Source organism: Hermetia illucens, chromosome 3 (genome assembly GCF_905115235.1).
Source record: "Hermetia illucens chromosome 3, iHerIll2.2.curated.20191125, whole genome shotgun sequence".
NCBI classification, from domain to species: domain Eukaryota; kingdom Metazoa; phylum Arthropoda; class Insecta; order Diptera; family Stratiomyidae; genus Hermetia; species Hermetia illucens.
In genome coordinates, this window is record NC_051851.1 from 34,183,797 (window position 1) to 34,199,216 (window position 15,420).

Here is a 15,420-nt window from a genome sequence, read left to right on the forward strand (position 1 = left end):
TCACTAAAAGAGCCACAATTGACACCAGAGAGCAACAATCGGCCTTACAAGACTTTTTTGATGAAACGTAGGGTGCTCTCTATGGAACAGGTATAGCAGATTAATGGTGAGCTAAAATTTTACTGTTGATAATCACATTTAAATTTTCAAATGCGTTTTTCTCGAAACTGCATCTTGAAAATCGGCTGCCACCATAGCTCAAAATCTATCCAACCAAATTCTTTGAAATTTTCACGGCTTCTTTAGTACATATTTCTATGGTCCGCAAACTAGGATAATTGCAATCGGACGGGTAGTTTTTTTTTTTATTCATAAAAAAAGCCGCAAAAAAACACCAAAATCCAAAAAATTAAGTTTAAAAGCCCACAAAAAATTTACCTTTTAATATTTTCTAATTATCCTAGTTTGCGGACCGTGGAATATTGTCCACATTAAAATGCCTTTTATTTTTTTTCCCTCAGATGAACACAGCGCCCTCCAGCGTGGCAGCAGAAAAACACCTTTTTTTGGAGATGGGTGCATAAATTAACACATATTCCGAAAATTAGCTACGCAATTAAGCTAAAAAATTTATCACATATACTAGAGATATCAATAAATATATGGTGAAAAAATCACGTTTCTATCTTTATCCAGTCCTTCAAAATAATTTTTCAAAAAAAGGCAAAAAAAAACGGCCTTCACACGAGATGACCCCCTTAACGTGCCGCTTCTTTAGTATGTTCCTCGAATCGTGTTTTTACCAATCGCTTAGTCGTACTGGTGCATTCCGGACAAGTGATTTTATAGACCCCGCTCTCTTCCTCCTTGGATTTTGGGTCCTTTACGCTCCTAAGTCGCGTTTTAAGTTCTGCATGTCAACTTGATGGGACAGCCTCTATTTTAAATCCCTTAAACGATAGGTATGCGTAATGCGGCTATGTTCTTGACAAGGTCAACACATTCCCTTAGTGTTTTCTCCGCTCTTTTGATTGACTCTGGTAGAGGATTTGTTCTTTGTTTGAAGAAGTTGCCGTTATTTAGTTTCTGGAGTGCCAAGTCTTCGTAGGTCGTTCGGTCTAGTATTAGCAGTTTGTTACCTTTATCTGCTTTTAGGTAAAAAACTTGTTTTTTGTTTAGTTTTTTAATGATCCACTCTTCCTTGTTGTGTTGTTTATTTGTCCCTTTTCTGTATTGGCGAATAATATTTTTAAAGAGAAACCTTCCCTTCTCTCGATCATCTTTTTCCAGAAACCTAATAGCTTCCTCGACGTCTATACTCGTATCTTCGACGTTCATCTTCAAGTCTGGTGTCTCGTAGTTCAATCCTTTATTCAGTACCATCAATTCGTCATCCGTAAAAACTTCCGACGATTTGTTAATTACAAAGTGTGCTATATTGTGGTGCCTTATTTTTTGTTCTATATGCTCCGGTCGTGTTTCTAAGGGACAATGGTTTCTGGGAAAGTATCGTCTTCTTTCTATCTTGCTCGCATTCATATGCTCGGTGAAGTTTGAAAAGTGTGGTGTCAATTGGAATATGTTGCGCTGACATCTCATGCGTTAATTTTAGATGCGTATGGTATGCCAAGAGAGTGATCCTATCCAATTTTGAGAACTTTGATTTAATGCTCTCTTTGATGAGGCTTCTTTCCAGTATTCTGGTATGTTTGTCGGTATTTCTGTTAGGGAGTCCTGTCTTGATGGAAATTTGGTGTGATTTCGATACTATCCTGTGTTTAAGGCAGAGTTGTAACCTCGAGCCGGCAAGTTCCTTTTTGTACTTAAGTAAGGTGTTGAAGGTGGAACTTGCATTGCTACCTCAACATAAATAAAATTCTATAGTCAGATTGGAAACCTTTCCTTTTTAATATTTTTATTTTCGTATTGGCAAACATAAAATTAAAATAAAAGTTGAGTATGCGATAGGAAAAGGGTCTGGCTTAGTTCCTATACTAGACAGGTTGGTCACTAGTTGATTCCAAGCTGATTCTGACCGTCTTCAGGATTGAGTTCTGCTGGCATTTTGCCGGAGACTGTACATTACGAAAGGCGTAGCAACTCCAGTTGACTGTGCTTTCGTTCAATGGGTTCCAGGACATTGCATAGTTAGACTTTGGCCCGAAACTGCAGCTTGTACAAGTCTATATGTAACTATAGGTCCTGGTTGTACATAATAGAAAATGATAATGATCGCGGAGTGGTCGATCTGATTGCTCGTAGAGTGTCGGTGAGTTCAAACCCCCTATGGCTTTATGTCAGGTTCTGTGCTCGAACATTGTGCCACCAATTCCGATGTGGTGGAAGTTGCAGAAATCGACGAACCTCCCATCATTACCGTTGCGGTCGCCAAGACCATGTTTCTCCAGCACATTTCCGAGCAAGGTGTTGTCAGATCACCCATTACGATCACAATGTCACCTTTAGGATGCCTCCTTTGAACTGCATTTATTTACTCGTAGAAAGCCTCCTTCTCCACTATATCGAAAGTCTCTTTTGGTGCAAAGCATTGCACAATTGTGATGATCCTTAACCTGGATCGAAATATTGCAGTTAGAAGTTTATCGGAATCCGACTTCCATCAACCCCAGTTAGAAGCAATCCGACACCACGTTCACGTCTGCTACCACTTAGCTTTCCAGAGTACAAAAACAAATTGCCGCAAGAGGGAGGGGAATACTATCCAGAGTCCCATCATCTTACTTCACTTAAGCCCAAAATTTCCAGTTTCCTTTTAGTCGCCTGTTACGACAAGAAGGGAAGGTCTTGAATATGTTGTTAAGTTTCTTAAGCTTGGTTCAACAAAAATATTTTTGAATATAGGAAAAAAATATTATTATCTGAATTTTTATAACATAAGACTCCCAACCTTATATAAACAACTGGAAGTAACCATAGAATCAAACAGATTAAAAACAGCATTTGCTACGAAAGGAAGTTAGATTTAAGAGTGTGCATCTTCATCCCCATAAGAAAACAGACCTTTTTCATTCACCTTGCTCCAGTTACCTGAATATATTGCAACAGGTGAGATTATTGTGGCTAAGTACAGTATCTTACAAATATCCAGGAAACCCATTTGTTCTGGCTAACGCTCCCCCATCACAGCCCCAACCTGTTAGAAGAAGAGTAATTGCGTTAATAACTTTATAGTTATTTTCAAACAAGTCCAAGTTCTGTCCAATACTTTATATAATTAGAAAGTTTCCTTTGTGTATAATTGGCTAATAGCGAAAGTAAAACGCTTACATTTTGGTGCGGCCAATTAGTGATAACTTTCTCATGCCGTCCTCAAAGTGCAATTCCGTTCCTCATTGTTGTTTGTTTTGGTTTCCCTTCATATTGATCCTGCGCTGTTAGAAAGCTCAAGTTATCTGCTTTTGAAAGGGGAAAATTTTAGATACAGTACAAGTTTCTGTAGTCGAGTGGAGGTGATTGAAAAAGTCGGACGCAGAATAAGGAATTTTACAAAGGTCGGGAATCAAGGGAGAAGTTGTAATCCTTATCAATATCTTCCCTGGAAATAAGATACTTAGGTGAGTAGAAGTGTTATACAGATTTTAGTTATTCTTCTTTATCTTATATGGGGGAATCGGTCCATCCTCTATATGGTTGGTTTCAAGGACCGTTCCTTATTGTGACTCTGATATTTCGAAAATTAGGATAAATTCCTCTAATTGCGACTATTTAGTCACTTTTAAAAGTGAAAAATTCTCAACAAATTATGTTCCAGCTGACGTTCTATCGATTTGTTGCAGATTAGCGGGAGTTGCAAGAAGATGTCTTGCCCATTCATTCGGCGTTCAGATTCTTTGCCACGGCAAGCATCCGTGGCGGAGAATCCTTCGTGGGTCCTGGAGGATGACTTGGTTGAGCAATCTGATGATGCTTTGACATTGACACACTTGCAGATGGCCATAGAGTTGCTCACTGCTCCCTCGGTACGATAAGTAACTGGTGGTTATCACGAATACCTTTGCTTTCATTGTGTTCCTCCCACAGAATGAAGATATCAGCGTGGCTGTAATATCGCTGGTGGATAAGTACAGCAGTCGGTGGCCTAATATCGTTAATCTGTAAGTTTGGTGTGGGTTATATAAGTGTAATTGGGCTTACAATTAATAATTGTTTGTGTGTATTGGAATTCGTGAGTGTTTGATATATTTTATTGTTCAGTTCAGTAATTTATCAATAATGGCAGTTAATATTCATTAATAGTGAATGACAAATTTTCATTATTGTAAATTTTCCTCTCATCTTCAGTTTCTGTTTCTTTGGTCTTTAGATTGTTGGTATTATAACGTTATCGATTTTCTTACTTATATACGTTTTATACGGCATATAAAAAACTTTACGACAGCGATAAGGTTTTAAATATTCATCCATTTCAGTTTCTGGTTGCACCTAAACTTCTTGGTTCTTTTATAGTTAAGCTTTTATTTTACCATCTTCCTAATTTATGTTTTATTTCTAAATTATTTAAATTGGCCTTTCAAATGTCATTACATATTTTAACTCCAAAAATTATATTTAATTTTCCTCTAAATTTTTATTTTCTTTTCTCTAGAAAAGTTGGATCAGAAACATTAAAAGTCTATCCCAACTATGACTATTTGGCGGATATTCAAGACATCCTATTGGATATGGACGAAGTTAGTGCAAGTGAAATACTCATTCTGCTGGGAGAAGAGCTGATGACTATGCATTGTACGGGAATAATAGAACGCGCTTTCCGGAGTTTGGGAGCAGATTTCCAGGAATTTTTGGGATCATTGGATGGTGTATATGATGTATTGAAAATTCAGGAGGTAAGGATATTTATTGGATTAAAGGTATTATTATCAAAAATTAGTCTATTACCGATGATTTTGCAACTCAAACATTATAAATAATATTCATGTCAGTAGCACGTCGAGGAAGGAAGGAAGTGTTTCACCCTGGGTCTGGAGTTTTCACGACAGCCTGGAATACTGGATCTTCAACAAAATTATTTGAATGTTGGAATTTTGGCTGGCTCGCACATTTTTTGTTGTGTGTTTACACAAAACCTTATTAGAACCGAGTCGGCGTCTGGTTGCCTGTCTTTTTTTTATGGATGGAGGTGGAAATCTTACAAAGATACTGCCGCGTCAGGTTGCAGCAGCGTGTGAGATTCTCACCCACCAAAACCACGTCCACTTTCTCCTTCTTCCTCCCCCGGAGAACCACCATAAAGCATTACTTCGCGAGGTGGACTGCGCTTTAAGCGACCAAGCCTTCCGTTCTTCGCGTCCTCCTAGCGCGCTCCGCTTTTCCAAGTTCCTCCTGTATTCTTTTGATTGGGGAGTTCACATATCCGTTTCCGTCCGACTTCAGCATTTCATGTTCTACGGGCTTAGGTTGGTTTGCAGGGAGTCCCCCAGACTCCTTCTCTCTGAGAAAAATCGTGGAATACAACATGCTCCGGGTCCTCAGGTGTGCAACCACATTCAGGACAAAAGGGAGATTCATCCAGCCTGAATTGGTGCAGATACTTCCTGTAACCCCCATGTTCCGACAGGAATTGCGTCAGATGGTAGTTAGTCTCGCCGTGTCGGCGCTGGTTCCACTCCTCAATACGGGGAATCAAAGTGTGGGTCCAGCGACCCCTCTGCGAGTCGTCCCACCGTTGCTGCCACTTCACTAGCGACTCCCGCCTTACCGCCTTTCGGTATTCTGCATCCTTTTCAGGAGGATTCATTTTCTTTTCCTCATACAGGCAGCGTGTCTCATTTGCCAGAATGTCTATCGGGATCATTCCCGCAATAACACATGCTGCGTCGCTTGATATTGTTCTGAAGGCGCTGCACACCCTTAGCGCCACTAAGCCGTAAGTCATATTTACCCTGATTCGATTACTCTCACACGGTAGTGCTTCCTCCCAAACTGGTGCCGCGTATAATAGTGCGGAGCGAACCAGTCCAGCCACAAGTAATCAGCGACTGTATCTTGGGCCTCCAATGTTAGGTATCCTCCACGCTAATGATACGCTGGTTTTTACAGCTTTATCACAGCCATAATCCAGGTGTCCTTTGAAATTGATTTTAGCGCCAATCAGCACTCCTGGTTTTTTGATAACCTGTTTCAAAGTGATGACGTGACCACCAACACAAATATTAACCGTATTCCTCTTCCTACGGTTGGTAATCAAGACCGCCTCCGTCTTTTGTTTCGCAAGGTCAAGCTGAACCATCTCCGGCCACGCTTTTATGGCGCTAATGGTTTCGTTAGCGTACACTTCAACGCCTTCAGGTTGTTTCGCAAAGACAACCACAGCTAGATCATCTGCGAAACCGTTTATCGTGGCCTCCTTTGGCAATGGAAGATAAGGACCCCGTTGTAAATGACGCTCCACAGGAGAGTACCTAACACTGAGCCCTGTGGTACTCCTGCGGTGACGGTGTACTGCATGGATCCCCCATCCGTGTCGTACTAAAGTGTGCTCTCCGAAAGATAACTGTCAAGGAGCTTAGTCAAATAACTAGAGACACCCGTTTTAGTCAGTGAGTTTTTTATGCAATCTCAACTAGCGGAACTGAACGCATTTTTGATGTCCAAGGTCACCACGACACAGCATTTTTTAGACGATATCACATCTCGAGCCAGCTTCAAAACAACGTCTACGGCGTCAGTCGTTGAGTGTGCTTTTCGAAATCCAAATTGTCGCACCGATAATCCAATCTTAAATTTAATGATAGGGAGCAGTCGATTGTAGATGACCCTTTCGAGCATCTTTCCTGCAATGTCGATGGGGCAAATCTATCGGTATGATGATGGGTGTCCTGAGTGCTTATTCGGCTTCTGGAGCGAAACTAGTTTGAAAAACGCTGATAAATCAGTCGAGTCTGGTCTTAACAGCGAGTTTAAGAGCTCTATTGGGATCAGCATACAGACCGGGTGCTTTGTTCTCCAACAAATTTGCGCAAGTTCCTCCTCAGTTACCACTGGTATGGTGTAGACGTCCAATGGTTGCTTGAGTTGTTTGCGTCTCCCTTCATCCGGGGGGAAGAGCGCAAGCACGATATCGAGCAGAAGATGCGGGCAGGTCAGTTGTGGTGTGAGTATAATGCTCACTGACAAACTATGCCATTCTCCTCGCAAATGTGGTACTCACATATGTCAGATCGACCCTGTTCCACGAAAAATGAAAACATTTGCCGTATTTGCAAGCACTAAGTCTAGCTCCGCGAAAGCCTCGAGCAGAATACAGCCTCTGGGGATCGTAGTGCGACTGCCCCAATCCATGGCCCACGCGTCGAAATCACCCGCTATGATTTTGGGGTTTCGACTTCTTGCATCCGAGACTAGCATACCTAGCATTCCTTCGAATTTTGCTATCGTCGCGCTTGGTGGAGCATAGCAACTATATATATAGATACCAGTTCTTTTTGCCTTGACGAATCCAACTTCTGGAAAGTCCATCACTTCTTGAATGGCTTGATTTCCACACGCCCATATTGCCGCCTTGCCAGTTACTTCTGCAGTCCGGGCACCGCTCTTATTATTGCGATAAGGCTCGCTGATTATGGCAGCTTCGATTCCCTTTTCATAGACGGTCTGCAAGAAAAGGTTTTGCGCTGCCTCGCAGTGGGTGAGGTTGATTTGTAACAAACTCATTTCTTTATTGGATTCAAGGCTCTTCTAAACACTGGACATCTGCTGTTGCCTGCAACGTGCAATCGACGCCCTTTTTCTCCTTGCAAAGCATACATTCAGGCTCCACCTTGCACTCCCTGAACATATGACCTTCCCCCCACATTTTCTGCAACTTTTTGACCTGTCACAGTCACCGGTGCATTTCGCCGCTAGGTGGCCAAATTCCAGGCATCTAAAGCAGCACTTGAGGGACTCCTTCTATCTGAGTCGGCAAACGACCCAACCTATTTTTACTTTACCAGCCTTCTCTTGAACGCCGCCAAGAGTTCACAATTTTTCTTGCTAAGAACCCAGGTTTCCGAGGAATACATAAGGACTGGCGAGATCATAGTCTTGTACAGTATGAGTTTTGACCCTATGGTGAGCAGTTTCGAGCGAAACAGTTTTTGTAAGCTGTACATGTGAATGGAAGGTGAATAATTTTTTTTTCATAGAATGTGGCCATATTGGATATCAAATGAAAGGGCTTAATTCGTACTTTTCGAAACTGGTTCCATATTTGATATCGGGTGAAACATAGGGGAGTCAGGGCTTAAAATTTGACCGTCAAAAAGTGTAACAGGTGTCGTCCTCAGAACCTATCCAACCGAAAAATCTGAAAAAAATCACAGTGGTGCATCTCTACGAAATCTAGGCCTCAAAATACATCCGGTTCCGATATCTGCACAAATAAAGTTAATAATAGTATATTTCCACATTTTAGAAATTTACCCGGCAACCACCCTTATGTTCATTCCAGAAGTACAAAATTTGGCGTTGGTGTAAGGGATAACATAGTCCATAATTTGGTCAAGTTTGAAGAAAATCCAGAATTCTAGATTGATCCGACCAATCAATGCCCTTTTGTACGCTTTCACGAAATACTATACATATTTCGTATTTCTTATATGAGAAGGACCGTAAAGAGCAAATCTAGGCCTAGAGTGAATAAGGACCCTTCTATATTAATAAAATATATATCTAATTTTCTTAGTATCTCCATTGCTCCTCAAAATAACTCGGGCCACGAAGAGGATCATCCATTTCGTCTCCTTTATTGCAAGGCCTGCAATCGAGCCATGGACCTTGACCAAATGGTTTTGGATTTGGAAAAGGAAGCAAGAAGAATCGAAGTGCAAATAATATCAACAAAACCAACTCTTCTTATCCGAGTTAACGGGCAAAATATCGAACGAGTTCAAAAATATTTAGGAACCATTATTTTTGTCAAAGGCGCCGTCGATGTCGGCTGGCATAGTAATAGCGCTAGATCAGCCTTTGCTGGTCTGAAAATGCAGATAGTTTAACACAAATATGAAGCTGTAGTCGTTCCGAGCCAACGATCTCTCTATGCTGCTATGCTTTATTTGAGTAGCACAAGAAAAGTGACTGCCCCTTGAAAGTTCCAACCCTGTCGTCACCATATCATCGGAGTACTTTGGTCCGACCCGATCTCGAACGAGGAATAACGTTGCCGTTCTGACCACGTACCGATAGACGTGTTGATTATAACAGCAGGAGTGGGAAGGGCAAAAGAAGAAAGGGCGACCACTCCATTGCTGACTATGTCATGAAATGGAATCCAGCATTCCAGAGTAGCCGACAGTAGGTCGTCCTAGAAATATGTCCAGCAAAACTGTAGTGGAAGATAGTGGGCTTGTCGGGAGGACCTTCAAGGAGCTAAAACCCATTTGGACATACCGACAACGATGTGTGCGTAGGTGTGGTTGACGCACTATGCCTAATTTAGGGGATAATGACAGCCATATATAGTTAGAAATAGAATATTGTTTGGTAGAAAAAGGACCTTGTTAAAAATGTCGAACGTACCCATGGTGATTTAAATTTTTATTTTTTCAACAGGAAGGCGTTACAGATACCGGTTTTGTTTGTGCCGGAGAAGGCGAGCTGATTTTCACTTCTGAACGTCCAGTAATTGCTTGGCTTCTTCTAGGATCACTTAAAGCCCTAACACGAATCCTATACAATGTCAATGTCAACATCAAAATCGAACCTGTCGAAGGTGATCCAAGAAGATATCGATATCTTTTCAACCATACAGATGAACGTGTTGTTGAACAAGTACAACAGAAGCCCATGCTTCAAAGGAGTCTCTCCACAGATGTAACGGATTTCAAAATGAATTCGGCAACATTTTGTAAAGCATTTCCATGGCATTTTATTATGAATGAAGAATTGGAACTACTGCAGTTAGGTATTATAGCAATAGATCCAACCATGAACGATTTATTTAATTATATCTTCTATAATAGGTCGAGGTTTCAGTAAGTTATATAAACCCTACCTGAACACACATGGACGTCAGGCAACAACTTATCTCAGCTTCAAACGTCCAACTGGCTTACCATTGAAGTTTCGAGAATTTGTTCGAAGGACTAATACACCGTTCTTGATTGCATTAAAAAATCCGCCGGGTAAACAGGAATTCTCTGCAGAGGTACTTTTATGCGACCATATTGCATCTTAGATTATTAATAACACAATTTCTTTAAAAAGGGTCTAGAAATAAAAGGCCAAATGGTGTTTTGCCCGGAATCCAACTCGCTCCTTTTCATCGGTTCACCATTTCTGGATGGTTTGGATGGTCTCACCTGTAATGGGCTGTTCATTTCCGATATCCCCCTCCACGATGCCACCAGGGAAGTCATCCTAGTCGGAGAACAAGCGCGTGCTCAAGACGGTCTTCGCCGGCGAATGGATAAACTGAAGAGTTCAATTGAGGAAGCTAACATTGCAGTAATGAAGGAAAGAAAGAAGAACGTTAGCCTACTCCACATGATCTTCCCAGCGGAAATAGCTGAGCGACTGTGGCTTGGTGCAAGCATTGATGCCAAAACCCACCCCGATGTCACCATGTTGTTCAGCGACATAGTTGGATTCACAAGCATTTGCTCCAGAGCAACACCGTTCATGGTGATCTCAATGCTGGAAGATCTGTATAAGGACTTTGATGAGTTTTGTGGATTCTTCGATATTTATAAGGTGGAGACCATTGGAGACGCTTATTGTGTTGCAAGTGGTCTTCATCGGGCGAGTATTTATGATGCACATAAGGTGGCTTGGATGGCGCTTCGTATGATTGAGGCTTGTTCAAAGCGAAAATCTCACGATGGAGAGAGCATTAAAATGCGAATTGGATTGCATACTGGCACTGTTTTGGCCGGGGTGGTTGGCAGGAAAATGCCGAGGTATTGCTTGTTTGGACACAATGTTACGATTGCCAATAAGTTTGAGTCTGGAAGTGAAGCGACAAAGATTAATGTCAGTCCTACAACTAGAGAGTAAGTGCAAACGCTTCTTTTTACTGTCCATGTGCATGGATCTTACTTAGTTTTTATTAATAGAATTGTTGAATAATGATAATTAAATATTTTCCAGGTGGCTTATAAAACACTCCGGTTTTGAATTTGATTTGGAACCTCGCGACCCATCGTGCTTGCCAAAGGAACTTCCAAAAACAGACGATGGAAGGACTTGTTACTTTTTGGAAGGTTACAGGCATCCAACACTGGCCCGTACAGCCCCGTTGCAAACACATATCGAGAAGGCAATGCAAGAAATAACTAAGGAACAACAGATAAATTAGAAGAACACAGTATTGTTGAAATTTTTGTTATTGCATTCCATATAATCTATATTTTTGTTGCACTCTAATATGCCTAATGGGAATGTTTAAACTCTCTGAAATTTCAGCCTTCTCTGAATCGCAGATGTTTTAAAGTTTAATGAATAGATTCAAACTTTTGGACAATGCAATGCAAAAATATATATTTGAGAGGAATAAAATTGAAAAAAAAATGTAAATGGTTTAGAAAATGGGAACATTGAATTTTAGCCAAAAATTGCGAAATAAATGTTTAATTATAATGAAATGAATGTACTGTTGTTTGAATTTATTTAATTTGGGGGATGTACTTTCCGCTAGTTTCTGAGGTACCTTTTTTTTTGGTTCCTCGGATGATTGCCTAAATTTCTGGCAGACCCTACCTTTAATGTATGGTAGAACGCTAGACCCATTGTACTGTCCCCTAAAATCACCTATTCAAAGACACCCTTCTACAATGCTCGTAAGCCTTTGCGAATTTGAGAACGCTTTCCAGAGGCAGAGTGTACGCATATTCTTCGTTAAAGACAACGTTTATGTGATGTCTTCGTCTAAGGTCCGAGGAGGCCTCTTCGTGTTCCTCACATGTAGTTGAGAGCATCACGCTAGGTTTCTGCATATGGTACGTTAAAAGCCCCTCGCAAAAACAGTGAAAATGCCGCTCTAGAGGAATCAGGTACTTGCACAAAGATTTTAGCCTGCCGGCAGAAATTCGAATTTCTCCATTCGCTGCGTGAACCTTGCAGAGTAGATTTAGCAGTGGATAACCTGACACCAATCTGAAGTCATGCCCCAGGCGAGCCAGTCTATAAGCCTCCTCATTACTATCCTGGCATCCACAAAAGGAATATTTCGTTCAATTGGTCAATTTTCAGCAGCAATTGATGGCAACTCCACACCAACTCGCATGATATGCTCTTTCTGACTTTAGGAACAAAATGTAATTTTGTTTTCAAACATTTGTTCAGCTACCACTAAAATGGAATATTTTTGTCTTTTTCTAGTTCCACAATCGGGTTTTCAGGTTAAACCCCTGAGCGCGATCCGTCTTCCACGGCTGACTTTTCAGTAAAGATTGTTAAGCCTGTAAACCCAAAAGATCCCTAGCCATTTGTTGACCAATTTTTTCTGCTTATTTTTCCATTATGTATCACTTTTGTTATTTATTGTTATTTAGTCAATCTTCTACTAAAGTGGTCGCTTCTTTGACTTTCATACTTACACAAGTCGAGAAACCGGAAGCTGGGCGCTTCAGGTATGAAAGGTTTTGTGTATTTCTTAGTACGTAGCACGTAATATATGCATATGCCCACTTTCGGGTGATATTGACCTTGATAGTCTTCAATTTTCAAAGAAGCAACAACTTCGACGTATTATAAATTTGTTAGTAATAGTGCGATTTCCATCAAACTTGGTATGATCATGCTCTGCAGCCTACATCACTGCAGAATTTCGTGCCGCTAGGATGAATTTAAGGGGGGTTTCCAGCCAACAACAAAAAATTATAGTAATATACTATTGTTAACTTTCTTTGAACAGATATCGGTATGAAAGGTATTTCAAAGCCAAGGCACCATATAGTGGCAGCCTCCTGATTTTTTTCAGATTTTTCGGTTTGGTAGTTTCTGAGAATGGCCCCTTAAAGAAATGATCACTTTCAACCCCCCGCACTCCCCACGTTTCCAAGAAATTTCAAAACTAAGACCGGCTTCGAAAAGTACTGATCGAGACCTTTAATTTGATACCCCACATGACTATATTTGATGAAAAAAAAATTTACATCCCCCTTTTGCATGTATGGGGACCCCCCCCCCCCCCTTAAATTCAACGTAAAAGGATGTAACTCACTGTATGTGTGAGCGTTCACAGTTCCCATCTTTCTACCGAATTTCGTGTTCATCGCTATAACCGTCTCCGAGAAAAATGCGTGTGACGGACAGACAGACAGACAGACAGACGGTAAACCGATTTTAATAAGGTTTTGTGTTTACAACTGAATTTCTCGAATAGGGCATGGTACACCCAGATTCTCAGGGCACACAAATTTTAGAGGTGACCGCATGACTTATTATCCTAAATATCGGTAGCACTCTGACATTCCTACGAACGACGAAACTTGGACACGGACAAAAGAACTATGACTGAATCGTTAGTGAACTCAACAATGAGAATCATCACCGCAGCTTGCAATGCATCTGTTCTCAAAAGAAGATTCCGTCGCGGGAAGTCCTGCGTACTAGTTGACGGCTGAAGTTACAAATTTGTGAATGAGATAGCTACCTCAGGCTTCGGTGGATTGTACAGCATACCAGAGACCAAGATGGGGCCACCTTTAGATCCTCAGAATATGACAGAGCGAAGAAAACTCCATGAAATCAACAGGCAAAAGCAGGCAAGAGCTAGTCAGTGACACTTACACCATAGTACCTCACGTTGGTTACCAAAAACTGTCCATCGATTACCCTGTTCCATAGAAGCAGTGAAGATGAAAAAAATCATGCAAGCCCGACTCGAGATGTCTGATTAATCGCATCTGATGGGATACGCGAATGATGTTGCGCCACTGGTTGTCGCATGCACGGCCGCACAAGCTTAACACGCATTGGGAACGGCAATGCGACTAGTTCGTAGATGGATGACTGGATTCTTCCTAACGCTGAAGAAAGCCGAAGTGGTCGTCTTGACCAAGAAGGTTTTCATAGTCCTCCCTATTCAGGTTGGTGAAATCGTGGTCTTGAGTTCTTTCTTCTTCTTTGAGCAGAGTCGTATCACAGCAGATAAGATTGCAGCTAGAATGTCTGCTATTTCTTGGCTGATAGCCTATGTCGGAGGTTCTTTGTTTAGTCGTTTGCTGATGAGTTAGTTTCAGTTCGTCTTTCTTTACCGTTCCGAAGTGTCGGCTGGCGCCTTCAGTAAGGACATCTAACGCAAGCGTTTAGGGCCTGTACACGAGCGAGGAGCTTAACCAGTTCCGTCTGACAATCGTACAGTCTCCGAGCCCAGCAGCAATAGCAAAAGCAGGGGTTACTCTGATAGCTCTCCACACTGCAGAGTGGAGTACATTAGAAAAGGTGATGGAAATAACGAAGCTGTCGCTTGTGAAGAGAGAGCCTGCAGTCTCAGCCCATGGCAGCAACCGTGATAAAGGGAATCGAGGAATAGATGGATTGCGCATCTCATCAAAGACGTACGGCCGCAGGTATTTACTAGCCTCGTCCACTAAGTCATCACACCGTTTGCGTGGCTTTCCCGCAGAGCGACGTCAGGCGTGCCTTTGAATACCCTGCTAGGTATTCGCTTGTCGTCCATCCATTCTACGTGACCGGCCCACTGCAATTTTCGTAGTTTTACCACCATCACACTTCTCTAACCCCTGCGTTAGAGACCACGCTGCATAGCCGTACAATAGCACAGGTTGTATTCCCCCTATGACCCTAAGACTTTTCTTGGTAATGTTTAAACAATCATGTGAACTCTTTGGTCCATTTGATCCATGAGCATCCTGAGCTATTCAGGGTAAGTTCGCCTAGTGTAGGTCCCTCAATCTGTCGTTTTCATTCCTGGTCTGCAACCCAGGGTGCTCAGACCATATTGCTAAGCGTATTCAATTTATTAAAGTATTTCCATACTAGTTCAGAGTTCATCTGGTTGGATCTAACCAACTTGATAGAGACATATAGTTTCTTTGGAGGTAGTAGAAGTACGCACACCTCCCTATCTCCATCTGAAATAGACAAGTGTGTTTACTCATAGATACGAAATACATTTTCTTTGTATTAAGGACCCCTACACCCAATCCCCCTACTGTGACGGAGTTCAAAGCACTGGGTAATCAGTTACTTCAGTGTACCAGGTAAGGTAATGTCAATGTCAGAACTGTTCTCAGGGATGGTAAGCCAGTCTTTGAAGTTTGTGTAGCTCCCTGACTGCTGTCTTGAATTTGGTTCGATCTGCCCGGATTATCGCCCCATCGGTAATCATTTGACTCCGTATTACAGTATATGTATGTTTAGAGTGGTATTTTCGGAGTATATCCCTATTTCTTCCCTGCTATGAGCCTGCAAATCATCAAAGCCCCCGTAACTTTTGGATATACTACTGTGATCGAAAGTAGTAAGACAATTGGATTGAAATTTCGTAGGAATTAGGGATAAGGAAAGTTT

The 15,420-nt window shown here is 41.5% G+C and overlaps 1 protein-coding gene across 2 annotated transcripts; it reads left to right on the forward strand.

Moving 5' to 3' along the window:
- Nucleotides 1–3,360: 3,360 nt before the first annotated feature.
- LOC119652864 (head-specific guanylate cyclase) lies at nucleotides 3,361–11,529 on the forward strand. 2 transcript variants are annotated; one of them, XM_038057220.1, is made up of 8 exons: nucleotides 3,361–3,515; nucleotides 3,738–3,920; nucleotides 3,982–4,055; nucleotides 4,547–4,787; nucleotides 9,496–9,847; nucleotides 9,906–10,090; nucleotides 10,150–10,934; nucleotides 11,032–11,529. In XM_038057220.1, exons 2-8 carry the CDS (start codon nucleotides 3,759–3,761, stop codon nucleotides 11,237–11,239), a joined length of 2,007 nt encoding a protein of 668 aa, XP_037913148.1. In that variant the 5' UTR covers nucleotides 3,361–3,515; nucleotides 3,738–3,758; the 3' UTR covers nucleotides 11,240–11,529. The 2 variants fall into 2 exon arrangements, with proteins under 2 accessions (XP_037913148.1, XP_037913149.1); XM_038057221.1 differs by having other exon boundaries at nucleotides 3,383–3,515; nucleotides 3,713–3,920.
- Nucleotides 11,530–15,420: the final 3,891 nt, after the last annotated feature.

Coding starts and splice junctions, on each gene's coding strand:
- LOC119652864 (XM_038057220.1), top strand. CDS start 3,759: ATGTCTTGCCCATTCATTCGGCGTTCAGATTCTTTGCCACGGCAAGCA. Junction 10,091..10,149: donor AACAGGAATTCTCTGCAGAG/GTACTTTTATGC, acceptor TTCTTTAAAAAG/GGTCTAGAAATAAAAGGCCA. Junction 10,935..11,031: donor GTCAGTCCTACAACTAGAGA/GTAAGTGCAAAC, acceptor AATATTTTCCAG/GTGGCTTATAAAACACTCCG.